Genomic DNA, 27,088 nt, shown 5'->3' with positions numbered 1-27,088 from the left:
AACCTATGAATACCGGTTTTGGATTAATATCAGTAAAATCGTGTTAATAACGGTAAATAACGGTCGTCACAGCCAACATTGACTATCGATTTAACGAAGGTGAACAGATAATATGTGATTTTCGCAACAAAAACCACGCTTCCCCACCTCTCCTCGTGTAATCTTTCCGCCATTTTCCTGTTAATGGGAACGACACTGAGGTTCAATCTCAGTCTCTCTCACTGTAGACGGATAATATCTTCCGGGTATCATGAAAACCGAGCCTATAGCCGCGATAACCTATTCCTCAATAACCCGAATTCTTGGTTTAACCCAAATATAATATTAACAATAAACGATTAATGTATTTTCTAATCAGCCACTGTTACGGGCCAGATCGTCACCCGGTTTCCGAGGGTCCCACGAACCAAGACCCAGCCCAGTTCGAAGCCAAACTCCAAACGAAGACAGAAATGATTCGACCAAAAGAAATTGTAAGTATACTGGCGAAGCTAATTTCGGCAAATTCCATTTTGGTAACTTGGAACTTCTTACCGTTAAATCCTGCATATAAATTAAATGTATAAAAGGGCGTCCCAGTTACCATTTAAGAATAGTCGAGAGCAACTTAAAAGGAAAGCGCGTCCACCTAACGGAAGACTGATTGAAAGTGATTTCGGGGATGCAGGGTTGGGACGCGGCGGGTCGGCGTTCAGGGCGTCCTCCCTATCGGACGAGAGGATCAGTTTCGATAAGAAGCGAATCAGGTCTCCGAGTCGCGCCAGACAAGACTCCTCTAGCGAATCGCTGTTCGAACGGCCCAGGTCGAGCCGGAGAGATCTCTATTACGATAACAAACTGCCGCACAAACCTGGTAAGTTTCAAAACTTCACACAACTCTATTTATTTAAAAAGCGTAGTTATTTCAAACGAGGAGGTTAGTGCGCCAGTGATAGTTTTGGTCTCTGGCAACAGTCAGATTCAGGGGGAATTTTTTATTTACGTTTTGGACTTTGGCAATTACGCGAGTAGCGATAGTTTTTCACCGTATGCCTGGTGTCTTTACGCTAGTCTAAAGCTCTTAGGAGTTTTCGTCGAACGTAATGTTTGAAATGTTCAACTATTTACACAAATACAGCACCTCCACAGTCGTAGAATTTATTTATTCTGATTATTAAACTATGTACTGTCACGCACTGTAGCAGATAAATGTCACATAATCAAAATTTAATCATATACTCCAGTGAATATAGCACATACATAGATCACCTTAATACGAGCTTGACTAAGTATATCGATTTTTATAACATTTATATAACCGCTCTGCAATTGACGCGATAATAGCCAATGAGTAATTCGATCTAGCTGCAACGTTATCGACGGTCACTAGCGACAGCTATACCGAGTAGTTATTTGCTATTCTTTCCGTAACGGTGCCGGGGGGGGGGGGGGGGGGGGGGCAGCGTAAACTGTTGCCCCTATTAATATGACTGGCTGATGCCATGATGGGTATAGACAAATCTATATTCATGGGTAAATATAAATGTATTCATAGACTCATAGTAGTAGATCTCGCAATCTGTGGTTCGAGTTTTGCTCGCCTATCACGTACCGCGTGCCCTAACCTCCCAGAGTACTGAATAAGCAAGTCCTGGGTCTATTTTAATTATCTATTTACTCCGCTATAAGCAACGGATAAAGTGAACATATGGAAAAGCTCCAACGGGACGCTGGTGGCGCAGAGGAGCCCCAAAGACAGAGCTGCCGACCCGGAACGCCTCATTCTGGAGAAGTAAGAAAGTCGTCCTTGCGAAGAGTAACTAGCGGGGATGCGATTAAATTTGAGGTATTTATCACAGCTACAACTTGTCCTGCTGCCCCGTGCTCTCTTCGGAAGACAATATCTGTTTGTTGAGCCTCAAGAACAACAACATCCGAGAAATTAAAAACTTGGAAGCGCTCAAGCGATTGGTCTATTTGGATCTCAGCGATAACTCTCTGGAACTCGTAGAAGGCTTGAATGCACTCCGCAATCTCCGGGTTCTGGTTATGGCTAATAACAGGTAATTGAAAATTATTTATTCGCTGGAAACGCTGGTAAATGTGTGGCTGTAATTAATTGAGTCGGAGCTATTTTGTCACAAACTTAAGTAAGATTAAAGGCGGGTTCACACGGGCAGTGTTTTCCTGATTTTCTCTATTTTCTGGTTTTACCACCTTTTCCCGTTGTTCTGGCGCACGGGAAAACGACTGTACACACGGACAAAATTTAACGGATTTTTCAGCCGTCACCGCTGCCGGTAAACGAGAAAACGGAGAAAAAAATGTTGAAATATCTTTACTTTATTTTCCCGGTTTTTGAAACTCTTTGAGTTCGACTAATCAGCGAGCGTTTCGCTGTCACGTGATATAAGGAGCGATTTTGAAAGTCTTTAAAAGTAGGCTGAATAATTTTGGCGTCTACCACGTGACGGCATAACGCTCGCTGACTGAGCCCAACGCCCCTCAAAAAAAGTTTATCCGTTTTCTCGTTCCCCGGCAGCGCTCGCTGTGATAAAATAATGCAAATTTTGTCCGTGTGTACAGTCAAATTCCTGCGCGCCAGAACCACGGGAAAAGGCGGTAAAACTAGAAAATCTAGAAAACCAGGAAAACACTGCCCGTGTGAACCAGGCTTTAGAGTTTATCCGTTCACTGGTTTATGGAAAATTGAACGCTCTCGAAAATAATATATGGTTTTATACCGATTATAATAAAATTATAATGATAATTTGTTTCAAAAACCTAAAAACTAAAAGTGACCCCAATTACCAAACACGGAGTAAATATCTAGCTTCGTAAAAGATTGTACCTCAAACCGTGTCTCTACTTTGAGTTTGAGTTTGGTCTTAGTTTCATAAGTCCTCTTTCCATCCCTATGCTATCGCAGCACCCATAGCGAAAGTGGATTTGAAGCGATACATATGATTGTGACCATGGTGATGGTTTTAAGGTTCAGAAAACAACCTATTCCGATAGGTGGCATTCGAAACACAAAGCTATATTTTTTGCGAAACTTGTTAATTAATCCAAGTTTCAAGAATGGTTATCGATATACATATGGTACATGGTCGTGGGGAAACTGCAATATAAATTCTAGAATGTCACAATAAAAGTGCTGTTTATTTACTTCTGGTGTAATAATCTCATCGTGTTTAGATTGACTACCATTTCTGGACTCGATAATGTAACTTTGTTGGATATTTTGGATTTGAGTGGAAATCAGGTATGACTTGGAAGTTGAAATGAAATTATAAAACATAATATTTGAATACAATATTTCATATTTAGATTAAAAGTATCGAGTGCATAAATCATTTGAAGGAACTGAGGGTGTTAAATGTCTCAAACAACGCGTTGGCGTACATGGAAGGAATTGAAGAGTTGACGTCATTGATGGACTTGAATTTGAGCAACAATCTTATTAGCAGAGTGGTAAGTCATCGAATTGAAGATTATTGATTAAATTCCAATGATGCTACTCAATTTACTCGCGTTAAGTTTCATCAAACAAAGCTACTAGCGTTAAATTTTATAAAACAAAGCTACTATCGTTATATTTGAGCAAAATTGGCCCACTATGTTAGATTTGAGAAAATGATGATACCAGTGTCAAATTTTATTAAAACCTGGGGTACGTCAAGTGGAGAAGGTATTTTCCTTATTATAAGAAACAGTCTAGCAAGAAAAATTCTTATTATAAGATTTCGCGATTTTTGTGTCAAGTTGAAAAGATTGCGAAGTCCCAAACAAAATGGCGGCTGTGTCAGAGAATACAAATCAACGAAAACGTAAAGAGTTGTTTGATTCTTTCGTTGAAATGCTTTTTATTTCAATAGTATCGAAATTGTTAACGAATTTATTCGTAAAGAATTTAAGTCAAACAAGAGTGTGTTTTATGTGCTACTGATAATGCACGTTAAGAATTCTAATGACACTAGAGTACTAATATAAATATCATTAAGCCTTGCCATCAAATGCTTTTTCATAAATAGTACGCCGAAATGTTGCTTTAATATTATAAAAGCCTCGAAGAACAATAAAGATATATTTAAAATTAAAAATTCGCTCAAATTCTTCGGCTGGAACTTCAAATTTATAAATTATTCCCGTATCATCGTCTTTAAGGTCTGTTAAATAATTCACCGCCATTCGACGCCATCTTTAATTATTATTTAAAACTACCTCGAAAGTGATCTTACTAATCTTGCTAGATCTCTGACGTCAATCGCTTTTACTTCCGGTTTTAAAAATTGTCAACTTCACGAGATCACAAAAAATCTTACATTTGTTGCAAGAAATCTTATCAACTTGAAGTACCCGTGGCTACTATCGTTAGATTTTAGAAAAACAAGGGTATTAGCATAAGTTTATAATAAAGTCCCCTTATTATAAACTTATGGTATTAGCGTTATGTTTGGGCCAAACGAGGCTACTATCGTTAGTTTTAATAAAATGACGCTACTAGCGTTACATTTGGGTAAAACGACACTTATCACCATAAGATTAAACCAAACGACGCTAGTCACTTTAAAATTAATTTCGACTAAAATGATAAGTATAAAAACTTTGCATGTGCGAAAGTTGAGACATTTTAGGCTCTTAACGCGAAACGCGACATTACGCGTACTAGTAGAAATCTTTTAGATTTGAGTATTTGATACAAATTTGACCGTGCTAACACTACATATATTTAGACAAAAGAATTTTTGATCAACTTATCTTTCTTAAACCGGTGCCATAAATTTACCAACGGACGCTAGCCACAGATTAATCAAAATAATTCCCTTTCATAGATTTGATCAAACTAAGCCTACATAATTATCCACACCAACAACTACGAACAATGGCCATAACAGGCGTTTCCTAAAAGACGACCACCAACGCGAAACTTATAACTTGAAAGTGTCACATTCACTGGTTTCCCTCTCCTCAGGGCTATTTGGAAAATCTTCAACGATTACAGAAGATCAACTTGGAAAACAACCGAATCGAATTGTGGGTGAACTTTCTTAAAGTACAATATCTCCTCGAAACGATCAATAGCAAAAGCCTAGTTTTTATCGTTTTTCCCTCGAAGAAAACCATAATAGCGTTATTTTTCTTGAAAGCCTACATTGATCATTTCGTTTCGAAAACTTAGTAAGGCCAACTTTGCCAGCTTAGACGCTATAAGCTACTCTTCTGACAGAGTCGGTCATTTACCCTTTCTAAACATCACGGTAGCCATCGAGTAAGAAGTTTATATACTATTACGTAGCCTAACCGATCTGTGGAGCGTCTTAGGCTGCTCCCGCCTTCAAGAAGTGTCCTTTAACTCGTGTCCCGTCACCCAGGACCAGAACTATCGACAGGTCCTTCTGGGTTCATTGCTCAACCTCAAGACACTCGACTCCAAAAGAATATCAGTGCGTAATCGTAGAAGGCCCTTTTAGTCGCAACAGTCACAATCAGAAGGTCCTTTAAAGGACCGTAGAATTGTTTGAATTTTAAGTGTGGGGATATATTATGACGTGTTTTTGGAAGGGGGTGGAAGAGCTACCTGAAATTCGACTCTATTTTTCAAACGATTCTGTGGACCTTTAATAGCCATCCCCTTTTCGGAACAATGACTTTCCGTGATATTTTTCCTCTTTAGGAAGAGGAAAGGAGAGCCGCCGTGGCTGTCCAGAAGAGGGAGGAGCAACGCAAGTTGGAGGCGGAACGATTGGCGAAACTCAAGGTACCACCTCATATTAACTTTCAATAGACCCTAAAACCGTTAAGGCAAGAACATTGATGGAGTGGTCAGCACACGTATAACGAATTACAATTTGAGAGTAAGAGAGTACATAAGTGATAGAATATCTAACGACCGCTAATTGAACTATTTTTTTAATCTTATAATTTATTAGATATAGTTAAGAAGATGAAATAATTAAATTGGTGCAATTAAATAATTTGTTCTAAGTAATTTCTTATACGTAGCTTGGTGTGTAAAACTGCACAGTGCAAAATTTTTGCTCGTCCTCGAACTGGAAAACAAGTTGCGCAACAATTCAAAATTGGGCTGACTTGTCCATAGGTGGATAATTTTAGCTTTTTATGGAATTTCGGAGTAGAGTAATAAGAGTAACCTTTCATGGCATTTTACTATGAGTCTGTTTTGACGAATAGTTCGTGTTTTCTCAAAATGCCTGCAGGTGGACTGGATAAATAGACGATTTTATCAGTTTACTCTTTTAACTTCCGCTTTTAGGTAAAAGTGTGCCACCATACTCTGACGTTGACAAAACGTTCACCGTGTTGGGTAATTCTCTCCAACAAAAAATGAATTTAAACAAGCGAAAAGTATCCACTTAATGAATATTTCCTGATAAAACGGACTACTCGTTTAAAACGCACAGAGTAAAGGTGTTTTAATTACAAATATCAACTGTTATGTTTAGTCTTATTAACAAGAAATTATTTATTTTATTTCTAGGCACTATGGTTAAAGTTTCAAACGAAATTACGCAAAAAAATTTTTTACATAGATTTGCACAATTCACGTTCTATTAGCAATTAAACGTTCAGTTTACATAGAGCCACTAAGCGGCCAACTCGCAAACTGCTGGATTTATCGCCTGCTTAGCAGAAAAAGTCCAGTAGCTTATGAACTTATTGCGTTGGACGTTACTCGGCTCTATGTTAAACTAAGAGGTACTGAAATACATTTTCAGTTGCAAAGATAACACACAGTATATCTTATTGCTTTAATAGCGGTATTAAAAAAACGTGTTGCTCCGATAGAGCTGCTCAGTTGGAAAACCGTGTTTGACAATAAGTTGGACAACAATGATTGGCAGTCCAGTTGGTCAGCCACCTTTGGCAATCAAGCTGAACAACCATGTTGGGAAATCAAGTTGTCCAGCCGTGTTTGGCAATCAAGTTGTCCAAACGTGACTGACAATCATTAAGATGTCCAACCGTGTTTCACAATCATTAAGTTGTCCAACCATTTTTGGCAATCAAATTGTCCAACCGTGTTTGAAAATCAAGTTGTCCAACCATTTTTGGCAATCAAATTGTCCAACCGTGTTTGAAAATCAAGTTATCCAACCATTTTTGGCAATCAAATTGTCCAACCGTGTTTGACAATCAAGTTGTCCAACCGTGTTTGACAATCAAGTTATCCAACCGTGTTTGACAATCAAGTTGTCCAAACGTGTCTGACAATCATTAAGATGTCCAACCGTGTTTCACAATCATTAAGTTGTCCAACCATTTTTGGCAATCAAATTGTCCAACCGTGTTTGAAAATCAAGTTATCCAACCATTTTTGGCAATCAAATTGTCCAACCGTGTTTGAAAATCAAGTTGTACAACCGTGTTTGGCAATCAAGTTGACGCATACCATACCTGAAACTGTATATAATGCTAGAGTAATAATTTCTATCGTGCGCACTTTTAGGAAGCGAGGAACAAAGCGCTGAGTAAAGTGCAGGAGGAGTGGAGGAAAGTAGTGTCGGCCGGAGCCGTCCCCGCAGTCACCAAATTGCCGGAGATGGTCAGCAGGAACAAGATCCCCGCCATCGCCCCTCCTCTGATGCCCAGGGTCAGATCGGCGGCCTCGGCCCCCTTTTCCAGCCTGGCCCGCTCCAGAGCCCTCTTCCGCCAGGCCACGATGGATTTGGAAGACGAAGACACCGCCGAAGAGGACTTCGAAGAGGAATCCTGGACTTTTCGGTAAATCACTGACATTTTGTTTCTAATTATAAATAATAATACTGGAGAAATCTCATGGTATAAACCATTTTATTAATCGGAGACGTTTAAGCCTATAGGCTTAAAAGAATGGATTGATAAAGGACCACGGTTCGAAACGTCTCCAATTACTAAAATTGTTTATAAGTACGTGATATTTCTCCAGTGTTATTATTTATAATTATTTAGTACCATGGTATTTAAAATGTTTAATATATTGTTTCTAACAATGCAATCTTTTACGCTGGCCGCGTCCATGTTTAGTTTTTCAACCTTTAACCCTATAACCCCAGGAGCCTATAGGTCATGGTGAAGGGGGGGAGGCCAATGAAGGGGTGAATAAATGGGCGAAAAAGTGCTGAAAGGCATATAAATCCGGGGCATAATTCAATACAGTCTAGGTTATACGAAAAAAAGTCAAATGGAATACTGATTTTGACTCCCACGGACTTATTACTTTAGCATTTAATTTAGACAAGGCAACTTAAACTGGTTGTAGTATACTGTAAAAAAGTATAATTTGATTCAAAACTGAAGACGTAACGCAGATATTAAACTTGTCGAAAGATTTTACTTTATTTGTAAATTAAATATGTCATTCCTTTAATCGGTCAATTTTAAGTTTTGAACCGCCTAAAACGAGGGGCAATTTCATTAAAAAACCTTTTCAGTAAAATATTTACCTCCTACGTACCACTGTATCTGATTGAAATCGGTTCGACGATCCGCAAAGTGGTCTCAATAGGATTAGGTTAAACAGTTGCAGTGAGAAAACTCTTCAAGAGTCGTGTTGTAAAAGCCGGGAGTAGTGGCTCACTCCTGTAATTCCAGGCGTCCGGGAGGCAGAGTTTGAGGATGGCCGTGTGAGGACGACCACCCATCCCCTAACGGGTGGTCGGAATACTTCCGCCAAGGGTGTCCCCACCCCTGTCCCCACGTATCCCCCCGTTGGCGTGGCCGTTACACATATCTCGCCCTGATTAATCAGTTATTGTGTGAGTGCTGGTGTCTAAGGCCTCGGGTCGACACCGATGTGTGTGTATCTCAAAAAAAAAAGTCGTGTTGTAAATTATTAAATTTAAAAATAATGCTCAAATACAAATATTGTATTACCAAATATCCAATTCAAGATTTTCTGGTACGAAGCAAAACAGTTGATGGATAAGCGAATAAATACGGTAAACTTTAATAGCAAAACATACCGCCGTGTTTTAATTTGCTGACACTTTCTTCCCCGTATTCATATTAATAACATTCTCGAAGTTGAGTTGGTTAATCAGCAACGTTTCGAGCAATTCGGGCAAGTCACAGATTTTGTACATGTCGGAAACGCGGTACAAATATTGAAACGAACTTTGACTCAAATTTTGGAATTTGCCTTACCCTTAAGAGATACTGTGGAGCACAGCTTTTAATTCTTTACTCAAATTGACGACATTTACGAGGTTTTCCTTCATATCGTGTTGAACGGTTTTTTGGCAGTTTAACTCGCTAGAAGCGGATTTCAAAATAACGTCGCGGTGGATACTTTCCTCAAAAACTCGATTATACGTTTTCGGGAATGTTTACAAACTGAAGACTTTGATTGGGTTTGTTTAGGAAGGCAATCCCGGTACATTGTACGATCGAATATCCTTTCTACAAATACATATCTTGGTTACAGAAAATCTCACTTCTCGAACCATAACAAAGTCTTCATTTTTCTTCAACTAGGCTGCACACGCTTCTCTTTTTTCCCGTGTTTGTAGATATCCGACGACGCCTTCAAATTCTAGCTGGAACTGGCCACCGAGTATAAGTCACGCCGTTATAACGGGAAAGCCCCTTAATGTTGTGTAGCGCCACCTTTAGCATAGTCACAGTAAAAATCATTTTTATTTAAATTACAAATATATATCCGTGTTGTAATATAGTACAGGGTAGATAAGCATTTTTTGGTCAAAGAAGGGAAAAAAATATGTTGTTTCTGAAAATTTCAGAAACGAAAGGTGTTGTGGTCCTACATCATCCCCCAAAAGTCCCCAAGAATCCGAAGCCGGCTTTCACCGCCATCTTGGAACGCGCGCGCTAAACCGGAAGTAGTCGTAACTTTTGAACTACTTAACCGATTTTGATGAAACCGGTCTCAAAATGCGTCTTCGGATCTTAGTAATATGATAGAATATTTTGCCGATTTTAAGTTAATCATTTTAATTAAAATTAATTTTAAAATAATTTTAGACTTAAAACTATAGATTTTGATAAAAAAAGTAAACAAATATATTTCTGAAATTTTGTTTCAAAATAATTTCATAATAGCCTCGTTGTGCTAAAAATAAAAATGTTTTAGTTTTTTATATCGGTCAAATACAATTCAACTTATTAAGCGTTATTTAACACCCCACCACGGAAAACAAATTCAAATCTACATCGTGAATTTTTTCACGCTAATTTTAACGAGATTATTTTGTATAATACCTCGTGCTCGAGCCATAAAGGTTGCCATGGTAATAAGTTAAAAACTAGTTGTAAGAGAGTAATCGAATCTTAATAGTTGTTAAGATGACTGAAACTAATTGCGTTTTGTGTTCTATGCCGTTAACAAACGATATTGTCGTAGTTAGGAAAGGAATTAAGTCATTAGCGGAATGTAGCGTTCAAAGAAGGGACCAAGTTAAAGAAAAATTGGATAACGTTACGAGTATTGCTGTTCAAGTTCAAGTTCAAGTTTCAAGTTTATTGTTGTTAATTCGTAGTAAATTTACAATATTTGGTTACGGGCCAAGTCATGAGTGACTTATGTGTGTATACGAAATTACACACGTTCTTCGAGTATAAAGGCATACATAGAAAAATTTTCTAAAAGTGATAATGAAGAAGTATCTACAATCTGTAAAGAGCTGCGTTCGACAACGGACTCCTTCGATTTCAAAGAGAATTGCTTGTTTTGTGGGAAGTATTTGAACGAAAAACAAAGCACCAAGCTGGAATGTAAATATCGAAAAATAGTTTTTGAAGTAGCTACTCTTCTAATGATTAATCATATTAAAAAGAGGGCCGTAGAAAGAGATGACCAACTGGGACAGCGTGTTCTATTTAGGGTAAATAGTGTAATGGATTTGTTGGCGGCTGAAGCTAAGTACCATGGGAAGTGTAGGATGGAATTTTTCTGTCACGAAGAGCTTTCGGGGAGACCAGGTAGACCAGATGATCCTGATCTAAAAGATGCGTTTGATAAGCTATGTAGCTATATAGATTCGAAAAATGAATGCCAGTATTCACTAAACGAACTTTTGGAAAAAGTTGAAGAATTTTCACCTAGGAAAGAAACTTACAGCATGAAATACTTCAAGGTAAAGTTGAAAGATAAATATGGAGATAACCTAGCTTTCACGGACGTTAAAGGTCAGACTTGTATTGTTTCATTTAAAGACACTTTTGGCAAAATATTACTAGATAATTGGTACAACAACAAGATGAAAAGTGTAAAAGAGGCGCTTTGTTCGTTTTTGTGGTGGATTGAGGTGTTTACCATTGAAGGCAATATATGCACATTTGAAATTTAGACCTATAAATGTATATAAAATTTAAAAATATATGTCTGTAATTAGATACTTCGCAAGGTTTTAAATTGACGAAAATATGACAAATAATGAAAAAGTGTTTAAAAATATACATATACTGAAAAGCGACACAGAGAAAAAGCGACTTGAAATTATTTACATTTTAGCCCTATTATATGACCGAAAATATTAGGAGGAAATGAAATGGGGGCGGGGATCAAAATAACAAGGATTGAAAATCACGTGCCTGCGCATATTTGGTTATGCCCATAACGGCCGCTAGAGGCGCCACTTTAGCGCACCAGTATCTTCCGAACAATTTTCCAAATCTTCCTTTCTACGGTTGAAGGCTAGGTTGCTTGTCCCGGGTACCCTTACTTGGTCCATGCTGAGAGCTACTTACAGAGTGACGCTATCGCAGTAAAAATTGACAAGAGACACAGTCGTAAAAATAACGATATTAATATTATTGTTTTAGAAATTATTTATGATGTTGGTTTTTCGTCACTGCATGTAACTGTATTAAGATAGAACGTGCAGTTTCACTAATAAAATACAACTGTTGTACTGTAAACCATCCTAACAGGACGGACGTTGTTAAGATTCTTGCCTGCCGGAGGCCATATCACAATGGGCACCTACTTATGAAAATCTTGAATTTTGGTCAAATTATATATTTTGAAGAGTGAGCTAGCTTTACTAGTTTTTCGTAAAAACCAATACTTTGCAAACTAAGGCACCTTTTAGGCGGTCATCAGCTCACTCGTCCGGTTTTCTCATCCACGAGAACACAAAACGTTGTTTTGGCTTGACTAACTTGTTTCTTTTCGTAGGCGGAGCGAGCAGCGATCGTTATCGTCGTATTCCAAGGAATCGTCCGAAGCCAAGAAGAAAGCCACGAACGCCACGAAAAGTGCCACCAAGAAATTGACACGGAAGGGGAAAACCAAAATGAAACATCAACTCAGGTTAGTAGGGACACTAGAGAGCTTAAGTAGCAACCGTTTCAATAGGAACTTCTTAGTTTCCGCAACGTATTTTAGACGTTTATTCGAGTTAGAACTACAACGGCGTTTAGCTTAACCTGCCGATAGAGATAGGGCGTTCAAAGACCCAATTTCAGAGAGGCCAGTCAGAGATTATTAAGGAGATTCAAACTAGAGAGACGTTTGCCACAAAATCGCGGCAATTCAAACACCCATATCGGAAAATATCAAAAAGTTATTTTATAAAGGCTTTCTTGGGATTTGTAAGGGGATTTCTCAAAGGGTAATGAAACCAAATGCCTATTTATTAGAGCCAACATTTTGGTCCCACTTGGTTTTTGCAGTTTTTTTTAAATATATCTTGTTTTAGTTCAAACTAAAAACTTAAATAATGGGACCGGCAAAGGACTTAATAAGGGACCTTCAAATTCACTATTTTAAAAATTCCATATAGCTTATGTTAGTCACCAATGAGACACTGCTTATGTTAGTCACCAATGAGACACTGCTTATGTTAGTCACCAATGAGACACTGCTTATGTTAGTCACCAATGTGACAATGCTTATGTTAGTCACCAATGAGACACTGCTTATGTTAGTCACCAATGAGACACTGCTTATGTTAGTCACCAATGAGACACTGCTTATGTTAGTCACCAATGTGACACTGCTTATGTTAGTCACCAATGAGACACTGCTTATGTTAGTCACCAATGTGACACTGCTTATGTTAGTCACCAATGTGACACTGCTTATGTTAATCACCAATGTGACACTGCTGATGTTAATCACCAATGTGACACTGCTTATGTTAATCACCAATGTGACATTATGTTTATGTTAGTCACCAATATGACACTATGCTTATGTTAATCACCAATGTGACATTATGTTTATGTTAGTCACCAATGTGACACTATGCTTATGTTAGTCACCAATGTGACACTATGTTTATGTTAGTCACCAATGTGACCTTAATGACGTTCGAAACGGAATTGAAAACGGTGAAGAAGCTAATAAAAATCTAATGACTAATCTTACCATAAAATGCTAGAGCTCTTCATCTCGGTTACGCCTCTACTTGATTGTAAAGCTTAAAGGGAATATAACCTCTAGTATTTCGTCGCCTCCTTTATTGTCCGTGTTATAAGTGTTAGCGAATTCTCTTTTTCCACAAAGAACGCGTTGGAGGTTATATTTCTTTTCAGATGTCTGAACTACCGAAAGAACTACATTACGTGACCAAGTTGGCAGGTTTGAAATGAAACGCTGGTGTCTCGTTCCCAGCAGATTCGAAAGTGGCTCTGAAGAGAGCCTGGCGTCGGAATCCGAACCGAATCATTTGGTGGACATCGAGGAGGGTCGGATGCGCCTGTACGGACACGGAGCCGTGATCGCCGTCTTGACGCAGCCTTGGAGACCCGAGACGTCCAACACCATCCATTCCATCACCTTCAGTTTCCTGATTTTCGATCAAATATCGCTCTTATTTGGGAAGCTCAAGAGAGTCTTTCCTCGCCTTATTGTAAGAAACCTTTTTGCTAAAATACACTAACTCGTACCTTTCCCAAAATGACAACCAACGTTGATTCTTTCATAAGAAAATGGGCTTATTTTAGGTAAATAATTATTCAATTTTAATGTAGGACTTACAAAAATTAAGTTAATATTATTAATAGCCTACATTTAAAATCATTGATAATTAAATATTTTTACACAGAAAAACTAAATCGTGTTTCGAATTTGTTTTAAAGAAACGAATTTTCTATATTTCTTTTATGGAAATACATTACAACTTAAACCTATATTTTAGGTTTATGAATAACCAAAGTGCCGGGTTCATTGTTCTGACTACCAAAATATAAATGTGCTGTAGAACGTGATAGAATACAGTAAACTAATATATAATTTTTTTATTAAATTACTTAATTGCTTACTTGTTAATAACATTTCGGATGATGCTTATAAAACTGGGTTTTAGTAGAATAAAGTTTATCTTTCATAATATCTTAGTATTAAAAGTAAAGTTTGGTTCACGTAGTCTTGACCCGGCTTAATAATTCCTCGTCTGACAATAGTTTTAGCAAATAGACTTATAAAACACCGTGTAGTTTTATATTTTATTTTTGAGTTACTATACTTAACCTCGAAAGACGCGAAGAATTTGGGATTTAATCTGGTTCAATTTGTTTCCATTTTTATTTAACACATGAACAGGATATTCGATTCGACAACACCAATATCAGTACCCTGTGCCAATTGAACGCCCTGGCTCAATTCTCCAATTTGGAAAGTCTAACCGTCTCTAGCGCGGGCAATCCGCTGACCGAGCTCTCCATGTGGCGCGACTACGCCGTATACCGACTGCCAAACACCCTCAAAACCATCAACGACGAAATGGTACGTATCATCGCGATAATGCCAGGAAATCTTCATTGGCTAATAAACATTGCTCATAAACCACCTCCGCAGAAAAATGTAATAATTTCTTCTCAACTCTATTGTTAGGTTAAAAAAGAGCAAACGAGGAAAGTGAACGTCTATTCGAACCAAGGCTTAGTGTCGAATCGGAGCCGAGCTTTGAGTATCACGGCGTGAAGCCCAAATTTAGGCATAAAACCACGACCGTTTTTATGATAATTATCAGTCACAATATTCTACCTTAGATATTCCAAGGGTATACATATATAATTTCCTGTCCATACGAACATGGAAACACTCACGGAACTGATTTTATCAGAAACACATTTTTTCGGTATCGATACAAAGGTGGGGGAATGTAGGATATGCTACGCAATACCGTCTTTGTTGGACTTGAAAAAGAACCCCATATTTTCTGCCAAACTGAAGAATGCGCGATTTAGCACCACTTTAGGCCCAAGTTATCTAGCGACGATTACTACATTTAAACAGGTGGACGGTCAATTTGCGCAGGTGGGTGGTGGATAGCCTTTCATGCTAATAGCTCCCTACAATCACTATTACCACTAACCGCTGTAAGTTTTTATAGAAAGGCGAAATCGAAGAGCTCGGGGGAAACCACTTTAACCAGTGAGTGGTTACGAGTTTTTACCCAGTGCCACACGCTACTCGGTGAAAATGCTAGCCACTCCGCCATCGTATCTAGATAAACTAGGGGCTGATCGGCCCCTGTAGCACACGAGAGTCGGTTTTAGTCCCATGGCCAAAATCCGACCCAAAAAGTCTTAATCTTTTTCGAATAAAAAATAAATGTACGTTTTTCAGACATTTCTTTGTCAAGGTGCCGATCGAATTTTATAGTGCAATTTCCAACTTAAAAAAGACTGTACACTGTTTTCTGATAATTGAGATTTTGGGCATCTTATGGGTTTCATGAACCCAACATATTACAAATAATACTGTGCTAACTTTTTGAATACGTATATGGATAAACGATTAAATCAATAGCTTGTCCTATTTAGTTTACTATTAAATAACATTTATTGAAAAAGGTCTATGCATTGTCAAATTGCTTTTCTTTAATTGTGTACAAGACTAAAGATAAAACGAGCTGGCTAGAAATGACTAGAAATCTTTTTCTTCACAGCTTTCGACTGACTTATTTTTCTTTAATTCTTAAACACCACTCGTCTGGTTCTAACACCTTTAAGAAATTTGTGGGTCAAAAATAAGATTAATTACCGATGTTTCGGAGTACATACGACAAACATTTAGAGTCGACAGAAGTCGAACATACGACGTCGGGCCGACCCTAAATCAAGTAGGACATTTCGACCATAAATAGTGCAGTTTGCCAACGTCCACCCGATTCCGTGAATTACGTCTTGCGCCGACGTCGGCCCGACTCCGATTTGCTACAGGGGGCTCTACACTCTTGCCGTAATGAGTACGTAATCTTACTGGTACTCCTTACGTAATATAGTGGTACTCTTCGCACAATCTTTACATACTCCGCGTACTATTCGTGTAATAAGTGGTACTCTTCATGTAATCAGTAAAACTCTGCGAACTCTTCGTACTCGGCGTACTTTTCGTGTGATCTCTGCGTGCTCTTCGTGTAATCCTTTCCTACTCTGAGTACTCTTAGTGTATTTTTATCTACTCTGAGTACTTTTCGTGTATTTTTTTTCTACTCTGTATATTCGTCGTGTAATCTTAGTCTTCGCCTAGTATTGGTGTACTTCACGTAAAATTAGAGTGCTCGGCGAGTTCCTGATTACGTAATCGGTGTACATATAAAACTTTATCTGATCAGCTCCTCGGAGATAAATTATGATGCATGATGACTAACCAGAAGAAATCAAAGATAAATTCGTGTGCTCTCATCGCTAGTGGTTTTTGATATGACTTTCTCCTTTGATCGTGTATAACATTTATAATTTTTCCCTTTCCATAACTTTAGGTAACAGCCTCGAGTAGGATGAAAGCCGAAGAGTTATTTGCGGGACTGTCCTTGGAGATATCAACGCGCATGCCCAAGTATCGGATACAAGCCTTCCATGATCCCAGGTAAAATCTATTTAATTTATTATTTTAAAAGCTTTGTCGACGTTCCAAATATATCAGTTGTGTTGGTAATCCAAAGAGTGGGATAATGCTGTTTTCAAGGTTTACCCCCATTTCGCCCAAAATAGTTCTCCCAATTCCAATTTCTCCCAAAATTACACTTGGTATAAACATGAATCTAAGTTTTATTTTAATATGCAAGTACATCAAATTTTGCCAATATGAATATGGTAAACCTAACCTAACCTAACCTAACCTTACCTAACGCCAATTCAATTCACATATGGGCCCCATCCTATTTTATTAGACAATGTCGTCAAAAAATATAATGCCGTCAAAATGTTACGCTGTATTTTTTTCGACATATCGACTCGTACCGATGAGATTTAAAACCGCGCAATTACCATATATTTGGAAAATAATGATTGGGAGAAAGGGGAATCCATATTTTTGGGAATATTGATCGTTGGGAGAAATGGGAATAAATTTTTTTGGGAAACTTGATCGTTGGGAAAAATGGGAAAACATATTTTTGGGTTAAATGAACTCCGGTTCGGAGAAATGGAATTGGGTCAAATGGGACACCATGTATTTGGGAGAACTGATAACTTTGGGAGAAGGTAAAATTGGGATAAATGGGAACATACCGTTTTCAAGTTAGATCTCAAACAGAATTTAATTTTTTTTAAGAGGATAAAGTGGAATTTTATTATGAATTGGAAACTGGTTCGGGATATTTTTATAACTTATCATCAATTCAATTTGGATCCCAAACAGACTTTTTGATATTTTTTTAGAGCACGAAAGGGAATATTATTATGAAATGAAAACAAGTTTTTTTTATATTTTTGTAACTTACCCGTAATGTTTAGCTTTTATTTTGGAGCTTTCAATTTCCATATTTCCGGTGGGGTGGGAAAAAATATTTGGTAGGGTTCAAAAGAAAAAAAAACCTTAAAAAATAATTCCGTTTCTGAATACAGTCCAAACAGTTACTCCGCTATTGTCATCGTGTACCCAAACTTGCAATAACTGAAATTAATTAAATTGTTATTTTTAAACATTTATTATTAAAATATTATTTATGAAATCTATGGCAGTTAAATGTATTTAACGGGGGTAATCTGGGGTGGGGGGTTATTGAACCTCTGTACCCCGCTATTCCGCCGTCACTGGATATTTCTCAAATCTATTTTACGGGAATGTGCGCGATTTTATTGTATTTATGACAATTACTGTCTGACCGCTGCGTTAGTAGGGTAAAACCATGGACCGAGAACTCCATAAAGGGACCACGAAGCTAGTGTTCATGGTCACGGCTAGGTTTCTCTCATTTAAATCTAATTGTTTATCAAGATTGAAATCAAATCATGGATTTAAATATAAATAATGGAATATTAAGAACCGGCCAAAAATAGATTTCACAAAACAAATTTGGGAAAACTAAACTATTAAATTGTAATTAAATTTAATTAAGATTCCTTTTAATTTTAGCATTCGTCAATTCCACTAGAAAATCGATTTACACCAAAAGCGTTCTGTCAAAATAGAGAAGCGTAGTCAGTGGCGTAGCTGTTGGTCCGCAGGGCCCACAGCGCGTGGAGGGGGGCGAGCTTCGGGGCCCCCGCTCACTATAAAAAAAATTAAAAGGGGGCCCCCCATTGAGATTTTTGCGGGGGGGGGGGACTTTGAGTTCTCAGCTACGCCAGTGGGTGCAGTAGAGCTGCGATTACAAACGTGCCAATCGCTCTGCTTATTCTGTCGTAATTTTCAGATATCTGAAGATAATCACTTAGTCAAATTAGATTTATCTCTTGCATTCCCCCCACTAAGGAATTTTATCTCAAATGGTATCAGATTATTTATCCCAAGTAACCGATCTGAACTGATCTGATATAATTATAATTATCAGATTCAGTTAGCTGAGCAGCTATCTGAATTATACGTTTAGTAGATATAAACTCTTTAGGAAGCATATTAAAATAATTTGTAAAATCGGTAATGGTCGGGTATCTGAAATCTGTTTACTTTACAATGAATTAGTTACAAGTTTAAACAATCTGATAGGTTTTTTGACCAACATCAGACGAACTAATAATATCTGATCTATAGTAATAGTCCCTCTACAAATTTCGGGGCTCATGGCAAGACAATAATGCCAAACATTTGTCTATATGCGGGGACAGATTAGCAATGGCGTCAAAATTCCGAATATGGCGTTCTCAATGTAACGCGAACACTCAAAACAAACCACCAATCAGACGCTATCCGTGATTCAAATAAGGGACTGGATTGTAGAGGTCATACTTTTAAAATTCCACCAGGTTTCGTAGGTTGTTAATCAAGCTAACTTGGCAGTGCGGCGAAAACAATGTTTCTGTTATTCTCATTTAATCTTGTACAGAGCTTAGCGTACCCTCCCTACTGGAATAATGTTACTTGAAACAGTAACAAATTCGATCAACAGCGCCATCTCGCGCTAGAAATGTCAAATAACGGAACGTGTCGCGAAATGAGATATGTTTTTAAATATTATTTACGAACGAAGGCCGAGAAAAGGTCGTCGACCCATTGCGAAAGTTAATAACATTTCTTTACCCTAAGGCAGAAATATCGTATATCGTGAAAAAGCGTTTTAAGATAAAAATAAATTTAGGTACAGAAAGTGCAATAAAATTAAGGGTAATTAGAATGTAAATTAATACAGATATCAACAGATGGATCGCGATTTTAATGTAGTAAAAAGTACTAATTTTTAAAACGTTGACTATCTCAACCCCATTGGGTAATTTAAATCTATCTGATTTGGAAAAAAAATAACGTATTGAAATTTAACTAAATTTTTTCGCTAGGGGCGTGACCGAGCTAGAAGTCCTCTAAGCAAACGTAGCCTAGGTATTCCGTTGATAGTCGCGACAACAACTATTTCTTCCAAAATTTCAGTTTACAAGGAAGCACGAGCTTCTCACGTTGGCCGCTACGTGAATCTTATGTTTACTGAAAAGGAGCTAGTATAATCCAAACTACCTTTTTCGAGTTACTTTATTTTATCGCCACGGTGCTTCAACGTTTCATTTCGCTCATTCGTATTTTCAATGTTTTGACGTTTTTTTCCTGGGCTACCTCTAGAATGCAGCAGATGGGGCTAAAGGAGCGCAGCTATTCGGCCAACGTTATTCACAAGCACGTGGGAGAGGGCCCTGCCACTTCGGACACGCTTTCTAAATCATTCTTAAACTATGTTCCTTCGAATGAAGTAAGATCTCATACATTGCGACTTTTCCTTCTTTTTATTTTCTACACAAAACCGTGATATCCAAAGTTATACTTTGATAGTGGTTGTCCGGTAGAAAGAACGATTTTCGCTTAAGGAGCGTTCAGATTATTCAACTTTTGAAGGCCAATTAGTTTAACCACCAAATTTGTACAACTCATTGGGAATGAAATAAGATATGTAAACAGTAAATTGGTCCACTTTTTCTTGGAAGTTAAGTACCTTTCGGATTATGCAATTTTATTGGTGCCCAATTAATTGTTCATATCCGATTACCAATTAGCTGGTCACCCTATGCTGTTGACACTTTTCCACCCAACAATGCATTTAAATGAAATTTTTGTGGATTACACAAGGGCTAAGGATTCCTCCAATGGGATCATTCGTATTTTTATTGTCGTCTGCTTTAATGTTTCCTAGCCTTTCAAAATTATTTGTCTGCTATTTTGATAATAGCAATATTATGTAGTAAGCACTCGACGGATGAAATGGTTGTATACCCCAAACAAATTGTATACCCAAAAGGCAGTCCCCTAAACGAATAAGGTTGTGGTTTGGTCCAGTCAAAGGTTAATCAACGACATTCACAGTTTTCACACGGCTTAATTACCTGTCAATTAGTTGGACAAGTTTGGTGACCAAACTAATTGGCCCATAAACGTTGTATAGTCTGAACGCCTCTTGATACAGCTATTGGAAATTCCACCAATCAAAATGATTTGTTCCCTGACGTCAATGGCGCTCGGAATTTAAAACTTTGAACCGTCACGTCGTCTGCTTAGTATATAATATTGCTTTTATCTAAATGACACAGAAATAAACTAAAAAACATAGTTAATACCATTGGAAGACCACAAAATATGACCACTCTTGAACTATTGCAAGCCTCGAAAATTAATTATGAACGCATTTTGGTGGAAATGTGAACAATTAGTTGTAGTTATTGGTTTCCCATAGTGTTACGGAAAATAAATTCCAATTTATACGGCTTCAATGAGGTTTGGAAAATAACATATTATCATTTTGGTCTCCTTAAACTACCTTTTGTCTTGAAAATCCCAAGAAAAATAGGATTTGATGTCACCAAAGAAAATATAGACCTTAGATTCTAATTCGGAGAGTTTTCCGATTGATGGTTTTGTAACGAAGTGATCACCAACTTCCGACACGTGACCTCCGAAAAATTAGCCTCCATCGGTTGCTGTAATGCGCTATCTATGGTAACGATTAAGCAAAATATTTTCGGAGCTCTGGCTGGTAGTGGGTTATCGCTATTGACTACGCGCAAGGAAGTGATTTCGAATCTACGGTATGATGTCTATATTATCTTTGATTCCACAAAGATTTGAGGCTTTTCATGTTTTTTCTTATGTTATATTTTAGACGATCTTAGTGTTTTTTCCCGTGATATTCACTAGTTTACGCAAAACAATAATATCTTATTACACAAAACTTTATAAATCCGCAGGGATATTAATTTCAATTTATGAACCATATTTAATTTCCTTAAGTTTTTCCTCCTCGCTCCAGCTTACAAATCTTGCTACTAGAGGTTGCAAGCTTAAGCAAGACCGTTTTATGCTTTAAGATCACGGTCTTGTAAGAACTCGTACACTTCAATTACGTTAAAAGCTGCACCACGTATTATAATTGTAACCTTTGATTACGTTTAAATCGCTTTTTACAACGCCAATGTTGTAAGGGAATGGCCATATAAAATTTTTCTTATATAAACTACGCAAATCATTCTTACAAAACCCCCTCAAATCAGCAAGGTTATTAGTTCAAAAAAGTTGATAATTGGTCGAGAACGAAAGATAACTTGCTGTGTGTAAGAAATCTTATCAACTTGACGTTTAACCTGACATATAAGGTCGTGTGTAGCTTTGCGCTTACCGAAAAGAATATTATGATTTCAAATGTATATGGTGACTTTCCTAACTTGTCCTTTTTTCCGTTATAAGAAGTTTTATTTTTACGTGTATAAAGGTTTTCTTTATTCTCGACTCCCAAGAAAAGAAAAATGCTACCTTTGCTCTTAAAAAAGATGCGGGGCTTCGATTAATTTTTTGGGTCTTATTATTAGCAATTGCTCTGAGCTCTAGAGGTCGTTACCAGCACGATTTGCTTAGAAAATGTTGGCTGCTTAGAGTTACTTAAATTATTATTGAAATATTACAATTTAAAAAATTACCGTTAGATATTACTAAGCCTATAACGTATAAGAGTAGAATCCTTTAACTTATATATTTTTTTAAATGGTCTATCGCACCGCAGTCATTTGAAACTTCCACCACTAGAGCGTTTAAGAAAGAATTTTGTCAAATTTAATCTTAAGTTGACAATTTGCGCTCAGAGCTGAAAGACTTTATGCTCAAGCTCGCCGAAAAATCTGCGCAAAATATAAAATACCACAAATAAACGAAACGTTTTTCTAATTTGAACTAAAATTTAAACATCTGGGATCCATGTAACTGATAACCGTAAATTTTCATGACAGAGTGGCATTTCAACGTACAGTGCCTACGCTCAAGCCATGTGTCAAGAATGCCTCAACAACGTCGAATTAATCAACCGGAAACAAAGCTTGCTTAGAGCCCTATTACCTAAATTCCTCTTCGAAACTGTCTCGTCGGCGCTTGATGATTTTTCCGACCAACAGCATTATATGAAAATAACTTACAAGAAACTGTGCAACTTGGAAAATTAACGCGATGCGGCCTTTTATTACATTGTATATATAACGCTATGGAAATGCGCACACTAACTAACGCCTTCTTTTGGGTAGATATTAAAATAATTAAAGTTTTTTTAATTTTTATGATGTTCACGTTTATTTAATAATTGTATTTAAAAAGACTCACACGAAATATCTCGTAGATTACATACCTACTAAAAACGCAGCCGCTAAGCTTGATCACTCCAATAGTCCTATTCATTAAACGTTTAATGTATAAATTTAAGACCAAATGGTTAAGGTAATGATTTGAATTTCATCGATAAATCCAGTGAATGCATGCTGCTGTTCTTTATGGAAGTGGTACAGAAATGGGCTATTTTATTTCTAGTAAATGGCGAGCTTGACCTTCAAAGTATTTCGTACGAAATTTTATTCCAAAAATAGCTGTTTAAACATATTGATGTTGACCTTGGTGAACTTTTAAATTGAAAAAATTACGTCCTGCTAGTTTAGGGATAATTTGGTTTCAAAAAGTATTGTTAATTGAAACTGCTCAAACGTTAATAGCAACCCACTTTTCCAAAAAGCAAAAGGCGCCAAAATTAAAAAACCGACAAATCAGTTCCAAATTTAAAAACCTTCTAAACCAGCTTCTGAAAAGGTTCAAATTGATTCTCAGTCAATAACAGTAAAAACCAACGAAAACATGAAAATCCGAAAATATCGAAATATTCTTAAAAAATCTAAAAATCATCTTTCTAAACTTAAAAATAACTTGGCGCTGGAAAAAGAGGGCACAAAAATTATATTTTTCAATTCAGGGAAAGATTATACACAGCTTTTCCAAGAATGAGCATTTGAAAATGAATGGCTGTTCGGATTTTACGGTGGACGTTATATGAATCTAATGTTGAGAAGCTACACCCAAATGCCGCCCACTGTACAAGTTAACACGCCCTATAGTCGTATTTATCCAAACGACGGACAGTCAAATCTGGTGTACGAAAAATATCGTGAATAGAGCCTTCCATAAATTCTTACGTAAGCTTATTCAGTAGGATTAAAAGTTTGGTCATTCTTGGATTTAAAAAAAATGTCGTCGTTTTTGGAAGTATTCACTAAAGAGCAACTTGCATTTTGTATGAAGCTAAGATAGTTTAAATGAAGGGATGATATTTAAATTTATTGCGATATTATAAATGGAGATATTTACAAAAGAAAGAGGTGCATGTATTGATATTTTACTGTATACAATCGATTAAGCTGATAAAAAAAATTGGGTTTTACAGTCGCATCAATCTGAGTAAAAAGGTTTTTCAGCATTGGCAAATAAGTAACATAACTATAGCAAGCCTCCCTGGTTCAATTTAAAATCTGTCCGAACCCTCCTTCCTTAGTACGCCAAATGGTTGAAAGCACGGGAATACAAATTGATAGGTTCATTGTGTTCTAGCTGATACACACATTCTCCAAAAAGTCATCCGACTAAAAAAAAACATTATTCAAATATATGTTCGACTAAAAGACACATTCTGCAAAAAGTCATCCGAGGGACATTCCATGTCAAATGTCCCGTTTTTGTAAAATGTTCCCCACGGCACCAAGCGCGATTCCGACGAAAGTAATATAGATAGCTTTAGTGGGAAATCCAAATTTTTAGCGCTAAATTCATCGTAGTTTTTAAAATATGATTTTTTTTTAATTGATGTATAGGGTGTTCATTTTCTAATCGCCGAAAATGCCGGTCTGTTCATACAAATAATTCAAGAATTATAAAAGGTAGTCCCATAAAACTTTGTTCACTATGAAAATAGGCGGTAGAGAGTTCCTAGGCAAAATTTTATTAAATTTGTATAATTAGTTTTTTAATTATAAATTGTTGAAAATGACGATTTTTACTCCGATGTCGCTAGCGAAGGCTTACTAAAAAGGTTGTTGTCGCGTATTTATTAAATCTAGGACAAATATTGAAGTTTATAATAAGTATTACGGTCCCAATTAACATGCAAAATTGCGTTGAAAATATTCTAGAAAATTTAGTTTTTGAATTATAGCTACTGAAACCGATAATTTTTTTGAAAAACTACTAAACATGCTAGTGTTTTAGGGGTAAATGGGTAATTAAGGTATAAAGGTCAAATATATACAGCAAAATAATACTACCGTTAGAAAGCGGAAATTTCAAGCTATAAAATAAATAAATAAATAAAAAAGAGGTATACGAGAGATCTTCAACGTAAAAAATAAAATTCAATTGTAGGCAATTTTCGAAACTTTTTTTCGTTTGGGGTGTATGGAACTTTTATTTTGGCGGGAAAATAGTTTTTCGTCAATATCTTAATTCATTATTATTACTTTTACAGCTATACTGTTGAATACAAAAATAATTCAAATTCAAATTCAAATTCAAATATATTTTATTTTTTAAGTTTTTAGTATTTTTGGTTAGAGGGCCAAATCAACTTGCGACTTATAGCCCTCTTACAATATTAAATAATACAGTTTTGGTCTAACTACTACAATATTAATTAACAAAGTAACAATGTAAAATAAAACAATTCAAAATAAAGCAATTTAAAAAGGAACCGTACATAAAATAAATAAAACTAAGTTAAAACTGAAAAAAGTACAAATTAGGAGTTGGGTCTACTCAGTCTCAAGAACTATTCTTTTAAAAGTGTTTTTAACTTCCATTTCCGTTTTTAAGTTTGCAATTTTATAATAATGTAAATTGAATAATTGTACGCCGGCGTAAAATATAGAAGTTAATTTTTTTGTTGTTTTACAAAATGGCGTTGCTATCATAGTATTTGCTCTTGTAATTTTTTTAGTAGAGTTCATTTTAAAGAGAGTACCTGGCTCGGATTTTACACTTTTGTAAATAAAATTCAAACATACAAATTTATAAATTTGTGTGATGTTAAGTAGTTTACTCTGTTGGAAGAGTGGTCTGGTATGAGAAAGCCATTCCTTGTTATAGATATTTCTCAAAGTACGTTTTTGTAGTACTTGTATTCTTTTGATATTGTTGTTACATGTATTTCCCCAGACCACAATTCCGTACAGGACACGCGAGTAAAAAAAACTATAATAGAGCTGGAATAAGATTGATCGCGGGAATAATTGTTTACATTTCCGGATTAGATAAACAGCACTTGATAATTTTTTACAGATAGAATTTATATGTTCGTTCCAAGTTAAATGTTGATCAAACAGTATACCCAGGTATTTGTAAACCAAAACTCTTTTAATTTCATAACCCTTTATAAATACTTTACACAGAGCGTCATTTATTGTTTTACCCTGATTAGAGAATATTATATATTCAGTTTTTATTTTATTTAATTTAAGACCGTTATCCTCAAGCCATTTATCAATTAAATTCAGGTAGTCATTTGTCGTTTTAATAAGTGATTCTAGATTAAAGCTTTCCAAAATCATTATGGTATCATCAGCGTACATATAGATCCAATGGGGTAAAATATAAGAGAGGTCATTTATATATAGATTAAAAAGCATCGGAGATATTATTGAGCCCTGTGGTAGTCCAATCTTTACAGGTTTTGGGTCTGATAGTTTATTGTTGATTTTGGTCACATTCATCCGACCTGTCAAATAGCTGCGAAGCCAATCCAACGCAACACCCCGAACACCCAGTTTTTTAATTTTTTGAAGAAGTCGCTTATGTGGAACGCTATCAAACGCTTTTTCTAAGTCTAGAAACACACCAACACAGTATTTAGAAATGTCTAGGGCATTGAGAATTTTACTATAAACTATTGATATGGCGTGTTCTGTTCCCCTACCAGGTCGAAAACCAAATTGTTTTTCTGTTATTAAATTATGTTTATCACAGAATGACGAAATTCTAGACAAATAACATTTGTCAAACACTTTTGAGAAGAACGACAACACAGAAATTGGTCTATAATTATTAGGGTCGCAGGGGTCACCTTTTTTAAAGATTGGCGTTATAGCGGTAGATTTTAATTTATCAGGATAAGCTCCCTTAGTGAAAGAGAGGTTTATTAAAAAAACCAGAGGTGTAATAATATGAGTCATGACAAATTTTATTGGTCTAGGGTGCATTTCGTCCAACCCAGGAGAGCTGGCCGAGGGTAAACTTCCAATTACTTCCTGCACTTCTCTTTCCGTTACTGGAAAGAGGGCGCAGGTTGAGGGATTAGAGTTTATTTTTAGGTCGGCGTGAGATTCAATGTCGGAATTGACTATTGTAGAAAAATGGGTGTTCATCATATTAGCAGATAAGGACTCTGGAATTGGTTTAGAAGTTTTTGTATTGCCAGTTACCGAGTTGATAATTTTCCATTTATCTCTGCACGAGCGAGCACCCTCTAGTTTATTATAGATATAG

The 27,088-nt window shown here is 36.6% G+C and overlaps 1 protein-coding gene and 1 long non-coding RNA gene across 4 annotated transcripts; both read left to right on the top strand.

The window, feature by feature from the left end:
• Window positions 1-427: 427 nt before the first annotated feature.
• On the top strand, window positions 428-1,915 carry LOC149921978 (uncharacterized). Its single transcript, XR_016477314.1, has 4 exons — window positions 428-473; window positions 668-853; window positions 1,669-1,771; window positions 1,839-1,915. It is a non-coding gene; the product is annotated as an uncharacterized LOC149921978 (long non-coding RNA).
• LOC149921977 (leucine-rich repeat-containing protein 49-like) lies at window positions 1,914-22,782 on the top strand. 3 transcript variants are annotated; one of them, XM_090163534.1, is made up of 13 exons: window positions 1,914-2,042; window positions 3,178-3,244; window positions 3,310-3,453; window positions 4,955-5,016; window positions 5,279-5,426; window positions 5,657-5,740; window positions 7,451-7,725; window positions 12,119-12,253; window positions 13,562-13,796; window positions 14,489-14,671; window positions 16,656-16,762; window positions 19,889-20,015; window positions 22,534-22,782. In XM_090163534.1, the coding sequence occupies exons 1-13, from the start codon at window positions 2,029-2,031 to the stop codon at window positions 22,741-22,743; spliced, it is 1,791 nt and encodes a 596-aa protein (XP_090019660.1). In that variant the 5' UTR covers window positions 1,914-2,028; the 3' UTR covers window positions 22,744-22,782. The 3 variants fall into 3 exon arrangements, with proteins under 3 accessions (XP_090019660.1, XP_090019659.1, XP_090019661.1); XM_090163533.1 differs by having other exon boundaries at window positions 13,559-13,796; XM_090163535.1 differs by lacking the exons at window positions 4,955-5,016; window positions 5,279-5,426 and having other exon boundaries at window positions 13,559-13,796.
• Window positions 22,783-27,088: the final 4,306 nt, after the last annotated feature.

Source organism: Leiobunum rupestre, chromosome 11, assembly GCF_980474605.1.
Source record: "Leiobunum rupestre chromosome 11, qqLeiRupe1.1.hap1, whole genome shotgun sequence".
Classification (NCBI taxonomy): domain Eukaryota; kingdom Metazoa; phylum Arthropoda; class Arachnida; order Opiliones; family Sclerosomatidae; genus Leiobunum; species Leiobunum rupestre.
The sequence above is the reverse complement of the archived record's forward strand: the minus strand, read 5'-3'. Positions and strand labels throughout refer to the sequence as shown.